This window comes from Ipomoea nil, unplaced genomic scaffold, assembly GCF_001879475.1.
Source record: "Ipomoea nil cultivar Tokyo-kokei standard unplaced genomic scaffold, Asagao_1.1 scaffold3030, whole genome shotgun sequence".
In the NCBI taxonomy this organism is placed as follows: Eukaryota; Viridiplantae; Streptophyta; class Magnoliopsida; order Solanales; family Convolvulaceae; genus Ipomoea; species Ipomoea nil.
The window spans coordinates 6759866-6768046 of NW_017619458.1; the positions used below are offsets into that span (position 1 = coordinate 6759866).

General features: G+C 36.4%; 1 protein-coding gene across 1 annotated transcript; it reads left to right on the forward strand.

The window, feature by feature from the left end:
* The first annotated feature begins 2041 nt into the window (after positions 1–2041).
* LOC109163646 lies at positions 2042–6171 on the forward strand. The gene is made up of 7 exons (XM_019312399.1): positions 2042–2490; positions 3663–3848; positions 4045–4226; positions 4707–4852; positions 4982–5243; positions 5321–5629; positions 5722–6171. Exons 1-7 carry the CDS (start codon positions 2091–2093, stop codon positions 5968–5970), a joined length of 1734 nt encoding a protein of 577 aa, XP_019167944.1. The 5' UTR covers positions 2042–2090; the 3' UTR covers positions 5971–6171.
* The last annotated feature ends 2010 nt before the right edge of the window (positions 6172–8181 follow it).

Below are 8181 nucleotides of genomic sequence, written 5' to 3' on the forward strand. Positions count from 1 at the left end.
TTCTTGTGGTTATCCACACCGGTGAATAGCACAAACACTAACGTGTACCTGCAGTCAACATATGGTGTATACAATTTCAGTGGTTAGTTGCTCATTGAAGTCGGAAAAAATCACCACGCAAAAAACTCTAGGTTTCTGCACACACTAGATAACATAAAGGCACAGCATATCAATCTGCTTCATATTCTGGGGAGCTGTGTGCACAATTGGCTCTGGGTGTGTGCACCTACCCAGAATTGGCCACTGCACACCCCATCATCTTCCTATGTGCATATAGTAAACACCCCGAATGAATATAACTGCCCACTGTTTCTAGCACACTTGAGACCGTATGGAATTTAAAATAAACACAGGAGTAGAATAAAGTGTGGGGATGCACATAGTCAACATCATGTAGGCACAGCCTACCACACTACTGCAGCCTCTAGGGGTGTGTGTGCATGCTTCGCATTGCGCGTGTGCACACACCCAGTAACAACATATGCACACATTATTTCCTATGCATATGCACACATAAGAACATATGGGGCGTAGAGTGTGGGCTTTAACTGTTTGTATTGTACCGTCGGTCGCATGTCGCACATCAAATCCAGTAGTAGTTGCGTAAGTTTTGTAGAACTCAATTCCTGCTTCCAAACTAGTGAATCGCTGACCCACGAAAGGCTTTTTGTCCTTTCACACTCTTGAGTCCAGTACTTCATTGAACAGGGAGAGATATTCATCAAACACTTAGTTGCACTCCCTGTTGAGCCGTCTTCACTTGTGGAGCGCTGTAAAATTATTAGTTCAATATATAGTTAACTAGTGTGGCACTAACATTATAACCACTGTGCACACCCACTGTGTTACACAAGCTTGTTTGGCACAATCATATCCGCATACGTGCACACACGCTCATAACGGCTACGGATATTAAGATTTGTAAAAGGTCACAATTATGCTCTGTTCTCATAACGGCTACGGATGTCTGTGCACACATGGTTACTCCTGATTTTCGTATGTGCACTCTCATTATAATGTATGTGCACATAGTCAAAGATATGTAGGCCTATCTGTGCACTTCAACGTCGTAGGGCGTACCATTACAGCACAATTTGTGTGTGTTCTTTTCCTAAATTATTAGAATCAGTTCAAATATAATATTAATTTATAATTGTTGGCTGGTCAAAATTACTCTTATATCCTTTTTAATTATTTATGTTAATGACCTCCTTATAAGTGATTACTTAATCTTAACCATTGATTGGATTAAATTCAAAGGTTTGGATTACTTGAAGCCCCTTTATATATATATATATATATATATATATATATATATATATATATAAAGTAATGCCACTGTATTATATTACTTATATATATAATATAACTTTTTTTTTAAATAAAGACTTATTTTTCATTTTTAAAATTAAAAATTACACTAATTTAAGATTTTGACTAAAAATTAACAGGGAATAGAAAATTCAGTTCCCGCAAAAATAGGGATGAGACTATTTTCAATTTTTTGTCTGAGATAGGGACTGGAACGGAGTCTGGGTCAGAGTTTTGAGGTACTATCGTCCCCGCCTTGCCATGTCATTCCTACATATAATGTGAATTTAAGATGATGTAATTTTAAATTTACAGTAAAAAGACACTGCAACCTGAATTGAATACAAAATGATTATTGTCAAAACTAAAATTTAAAATTACATCGTTTGGGACCAGCCTCTACAATATATAGACTTGATCCACGATATAATTATTGAAAAATACTTGGTGTACTTCTATTTTATATTTTCAATTTGTATTTCCTCTCACATGTTTTTGATGTAGACACTTTTTTATGAATTTTTACATGATAAAAATAATCAATTCTAATTTGTCATCTCACAAAAGTAGAAATGATGGAGTAGAATTTGAGAGTCTTATGTAGTAGTAGAAGTCATAACTATTGGTATCTGACGCGGTATGGCAGCCCTGACGCGGTATCTACGCCTATCCTGACACTCATCTCACTCCATCTACACAATCCAGTCAAATCCTATATATATACACTTCACTCTCATTCTGTCATTTCTGTGTGCAGTTTATCCAATTCTCTGCAAATCATGGCGGCCAAAATGGCGTTAAAGGCGACTCTTCCGCTTCTCCTTCTCCTTATCCTGATCCTCTCATGCGCCGCGTACGCCCGCTTAATCGTCGACCGTTCCTCGGATCTCGTATCCGACGGCGGCGTACACAGCGCCGGCGAAGGATCGGGGGTCCTCCGTCTCGGCGTTTTGGCGCCGGAGGAGGAGACCTGCGAGCAGAGCTACGGCTTTTTGCCTTGTACTACCACTGCTCTCGGTAATCTCTTCCTGATTTTAGTCTATGGATACCTCATGTTCCTTGCTGCTACCTACCTCTCCTCCGGCAGTGAACTGTTGCTTGAGATTCTCGGTCCTGGTCTCATCGGCGGTCTCTTCCTCCCTATCCTCGGTGCTCTTCCGGATGCTATGCTCATTCTCGGTATAGTTTTTAATTTTTTAATTTTTTTTTAATAATAATTGTTTCACTTAAAAGAAAATGGAAATCGGATCTGATTTATTTATTTACTTTCGAACTAGGATTAGAATTACGGTTGATAGTGAGATATAAAATATTTTCATTGTTTTCTGTTAATCACAGCATATTTATTTCGACGGAGATTTAGTGTTGTCGTTGTTTTGAAGATTTCATTTTTACATTTTTATTCTTAATCTTAAAAGGAAAAAAAGTGCTCTTTTCTGAATCTTGGTATAATGAATAAGTATCGAGTATGATAGTGGAAGTGCAAGAAAACTGATGGTTGAGATCTCGATTTGAATTTTTTTTTTTGACTCTTAGATGCAAAATCAGCTTTTGTCAAATGCAATGAGAACTCGAACAAGTTCACTTTCTATTTAGATTTAGATGTGGCTTCACCCTTTGGGCCTACTTGTCTTTACAGCATCAAACCGGGCCATACTCTCCCGGCCACTGTTTCCTCAGTCTACTGCTATTCACTTGGTGTTATTTTCTCTGTAGCTTGACTAGAATAACAGTTATAGTTAATATGAGGTTATTATGAGGAGAATTAGGTTTTTTTTTCATGACTGTCCTCAACCCAGAAATTTTAACACTTGCTAAATGTTGTGGCATGCTTTGTGTAAAAAAATTATTTTTTAGTTTATTTTTGTTTCCTACATGTCTTGCAAGCTTTCTATTTTAGAAAGCTTGCTAAGGACATTGCTAAGTACAATCAAAGCTGCCAAATGGTAGCTTTGGCAGCAAAGCTGTACTTTATTTTACGTTTTCTATTTTTCTTATATATATATATATATATATATATATATATATATATATATATATTTGTTTATTTTATTGAAAGTGGGACCCGTTTTGAGAGTGGGAGAGATTTGCAGGGATGTAGAACAAATAGTGAAGAATTTGCAAATTTGATGATGTGGAAGTGAGACCCATTTTAGAAAGTGAGAGAGATTTGTAAGAAATTTGATCTTCAATCCATCCAGTCATTCAGTCATCCAATACTATTGTCTCTTGGAATTCATTCTAACACTCATTTTGTCTATGAAAACCTGGCTCCTTATATTTTCCAGTGCTTTAGGGATGTGTAAACTATATTGTTCACTGATTATTTTACTTTTTCCCTTTTGTTTCAGTATCTGGATTATCAGGAAGTGTTGCTGAAGCTCAGAGCCAGGTATCTGTTGGAATGGGCCTGCTAGCTGGGTCAACTGTTATGCTTCTCACTGTGATATGGGGAACCTGTGTTGTTGTTGGGAAGTGTGACATACAAAACGCTGTTGCTGTAGACTTGAAAGACACTAAAGCATTCAGTTTGACTGGTATGTCCCTTAGTTTCTACTTCTGCATTTGTGGGCATATACACATAACACATAGACATGTGTATGCATTTGCTGGTTTCCTAGGCCTTTTGTTGTTTCAACTTTCCATATTGGTTTTGGTGCACTGTGTTGTCAATTATTTTTTGATTCATTTACTGGTATTCATAGGTCACCTTAAATTTGGTCTATTTTGTAGGCTCTGGTGTTACTACTGATGTATGGACTAGCTATGCCGCAATAATCATGGCTGTCTCTGTGGTCCCATTTGTGGTTGTGCAGTTGCCGCAGGTCCTCCATTCTTCCTCAGGGAGACACTTGGCAGTCTTGATTGCTCTCATACTATCAATTTCGCTTTTGATCGCCTATTGTGTTTATCAGGTAATTTGGCATGTCCATATGGTTCAATTTTCTGCATTGCAATGTCGTTTGACCACACAGAAATTTGTCTTTGAATTGTAGAATATGCAAAGGTTACTTTTAAGGATATATGTATGTGTGCGCACGTATATAATTTTGAGGCTCAAACTATTCAATTTATTTGGTTAAAGTATGCCATTTCCATGAGTTGATGTTATTGTGTATTTGCAACAAATAGATGTCAATTTGCATTATTTCTATCTATACTCTAATATGTAAAGAAAAACTCGCATTGCCCCGTGAACATTACTCGTAGTTTTTGCACCTACAGAGGCTTGGAATGGATATTACTTTGAATCAGTCTGAAGACATCTTCCTTTCACCATGCTTTTTTGGTTGACTTTAAAAAAAAAACTTCTTCAAGCCATAATCTTTATTCTATTTTCCCTCCTCTCTGGTACAAAATATTCCTCTGAGCTTCTCCTTAACTTGATATTTCAGGTATTTCAGCCTTGGATACAAGCAAGAAGAATTGCTTTTTCAAAGCAGAAACATGTTATATCTGGATTTCTGAAGCATTTGAGAATGCGTGCGTTAGGGAGACTTTGCAATGAACAGGGGACACCTAATATTGACGTTTTGGGAAAGTAAGTTTGTAATGCATTCTCTGCATTCCCCACCCCACCCCACCACCTCCAATTAAAAAACAGAAAAATGAAAAAGGAAAAAGCCACAAACTTCCTGGATATTTCTTGATGTTATTGACTTGATGCCAGGATTTTTCATACAATTGATTCTAATGGGGATGGGAGACTCTCGCATTCTGAATTAAAAGCCTTCCTTGTGGGAGCCCGTCTCGATGAAATTAACCTAGACGAAAATGATGCGGTAGATAAACTTATGAAGGATTTTGATACGTCTAATAATCAGGAAATTGATATCGATGAGTTTGTTGCTGGAGTTGACAAATGGCTTGATGAGGTTCAAGTTTCCAGAAATGTCCCTGTAACACTTAAGCATCTTGAGGATTTCCATGAGGTTTGTCTTGTTCTAATCACTTGACTAGGTGGTTAGTCATAATGAAGATTGCAATAATATGAAAGTGCATTTTGCAGCAAACAAGAAGGGAGCATTACTTACTAGGGGCTGGGGATCAAAATGAAGAAGCTGATGAGGGAGTCGAGAATCCCAAATGGACCTCAATTAAGGCTGTATTATTCTTGTTGCTGGGGACTGCCATTGCTGCTGCTTTTGCCGATCCCTTGGTAGATGCAGTTGATAATTTCTCTACTGCCACAAGTATCCCGACATTCTTCATCTCATTCATTGCGCTGCCATTGGCAACCAACTCAAGTGAGGCTGTCTCAGCAATCATCTTTGCGAGCAGGAAAAAGCTTAGATCTGCATCACTAACGTTCTCTGAGGTTTGTTCTTCCTTACATTGCTTCTGTTATGTTGTTAATGACTCGTCTCCCACTCGTTCAATTTTACGATTTAAAATCTTCTTTTGTTGTAGTTATATGGAGCGGTGACTATGAACAATGTCCTTTGCCTGTCGGTGTTCCTTGCTCTTGTTTATGCCAGAGGATTAACATGGGACTTCTCATCGGAAGTGCTGGTCATTCTTATAGTCTGCATTGTGATGGGCGTCTTTGGGAGCATGCGTTCTACATTCCCGCTCTGGACTTCCTTCATAGCATTTTCGCTCTACCCCTTATCCATCGCGCTTGTTTACGTGCTCGACTATGTATTTGGTTGGTCATAGGTTTGGTCTTTTTTCCTCCAGCAGTGTGTGTATTGAGTTAGCCTGCACATTTTGGTTACTTTGAGTTGTCACAGAAACATTGTGTTGGCTAAGGTTCCTTGTTCTACATGTGAGAAGTGTTTGCTCATGCTTGCAAACACTCTTTGTGTTTCTATGTGGTCAGAACACTCATGTCTATGTTATATCATTTATCTTGCTCCATGTCAGTTTCTTTGCTCTCTTGAACCCCATATCCCACCCACCCACCTCTCCTTTTTAGTATACCATACTCTTGCTCGAACATGAAAGCCATCGTGCCTGAAAACAAAGCAGGGATATATAGAATCATTGGCACAATGGATTTTACATTTGAGTCATGCGTTGAAAGAGACTTATGCCATCTCATCTAATATTCACATCAGTTAAATTATGCTTTTTCTTGATACCATATTAAAATTTTATTCTTATTTTCTCTGTTAGTATTTCATAAATTAAATAAATAAATAAAAAGAACAAAGGTGCAAGTGAGCTCAATTCAAATGGAATGCTTAAGATAATATTAAAAAAATTTGGAATAAGGGTCAAATACATCATCGAACTGTACATGATAATACAATTAGGCCACTGAACCCAAAAAACAAACAATTGAGTCCCTAAACTAACTAATTCTTAACAATTCTTTCAATTTGAAAGTTTCCAACAGGTTAACAAGTCATCCTCCAAATCAATTATTTTTTAAAAAATAAAATTTAAAAATTAATTATTAAATTAATACTATTTGACTCTTATTCCAAAAAATTTTGAGGAAGTAATACTTTGATCACATATTTTGCCAATTGATAGGATAAATCTAGATTATCCATGAACAAAGGAAAAAGTAAACAATTAAAATGTGTAGTATAATAAAAAAGTTATGACATACCAACAAGAAAAAATATTAAAAAGGGGCTCGACACATATAATTTATATTATGATGAATCAGTAGATTATTTTCTTTTTTCTTTTTTCATACAACAAAAACATATAGAAAGAAAATTACATAATATAGGCCACGTAATGTCGATAATATCAACAAAAAGAATTGGCAAAGTTCCATCAGGTGGAAATTCATGAACTTGAAGTTTTGGCCAAACATGATACTAGAATATTGTCATCTAAGCAGTACAAGTATGTGTGCCCATTGCATTATTTGGCATCCAGGCCCACCCGTACAACTTATTTTTTGCTCAATCGTTATATCGTGGACACACTGCGGACTCTGATACAATACACAGAATTCATGTTCATAATACATATACATATAAATACGATATAATGAACATGAATTCTGTGTATTATGAACATGAACTCTATGTATTATATAGTTGAGGATACATAAACACTTAACATAATACCTAGAGTTCATGTTCATAATGCACATAATTCATATTCATTATATCGTGTTTATGTGTATGTGTATTATGAACATGAGTTCTGTACCTTATAAAATTAAATTTGTGTATTGAACCAGGGTCCATGGTGCACTATGAACCATGATCCACGATATAATTTGCCTTTTTGGCTCTTATTGGAACTCATCAAGAGGCCAAAAGTTTAACCCTTTATTGCAGCAATTGATGGCCAACTTATATAGTGTTCATCATAAATACTCATTTCTTACTGATTTTAATCTATGTTATGTAACAAATGTATGATAAGTTCTTAAAGAACTTTGGTAATAGTTTAATGGAGGCTGTAAAGGAGCAGCAGCTGCTTGGTAGAGCAGTTACCCTTGAATGCGTAGGAATGCACTTGATTATAACTTTTGTAAAGTTTTTCCAATTACATTATTATAACATTAAGTCAATGTTATAATAATTAAAGGTAATCTGTTATGTGGTGCAACTCTTACATACATACTTCTAATAATTAAGGTAATGCTTGATTGTAAAGATAAGAAGTATGATTAGGAAGGGATTCAGTTACCATATTGATGGCATATGGTTATTATATAAAGAGCCCTCTAATCCTCTCAGTGCTTAACATTCATTCCTCATACACCATCCAGGGAAAGTTGAGAAAGTGAGAGAAACATATACTGTTATTTTGCGGCAGCAGTCCCGTGACAACACAACCTTCATCAATCGAAAGCTATGGCGGGAGGTTAGTACTTAGTACTTAAATAAATATTCTGTTACGTATTTAAGTTCGTACGTGATTTATTTGCTTACAGTTGTATCAAGAGCCTGATTT

Bases quoted from the DNA above. Each gene is read 5' to 3' on its own strand.
- LOC109163646 (XM_019312399.1), top strand. From the start codon at position 2,091: ATGGCGGCCAAAATGGCGTTAAAGGCGACTCTTCCGCTTCTCCTTCTC. The intron at 4,853-4,981 runs GTAAGTTTGTAA...ACTTGATGCCAG, and splicing joins AATATTGACGTTTTGGGAAA to GATTTTTCATACAATTGATT. The intron at 5,244-5,320 runs GTTTGTCTTGTT...TGCATTTTGCAG, and splicing joins ATCTTGAGGATTTCCATGAG to CAAACAAGAAGGGAGCATTA.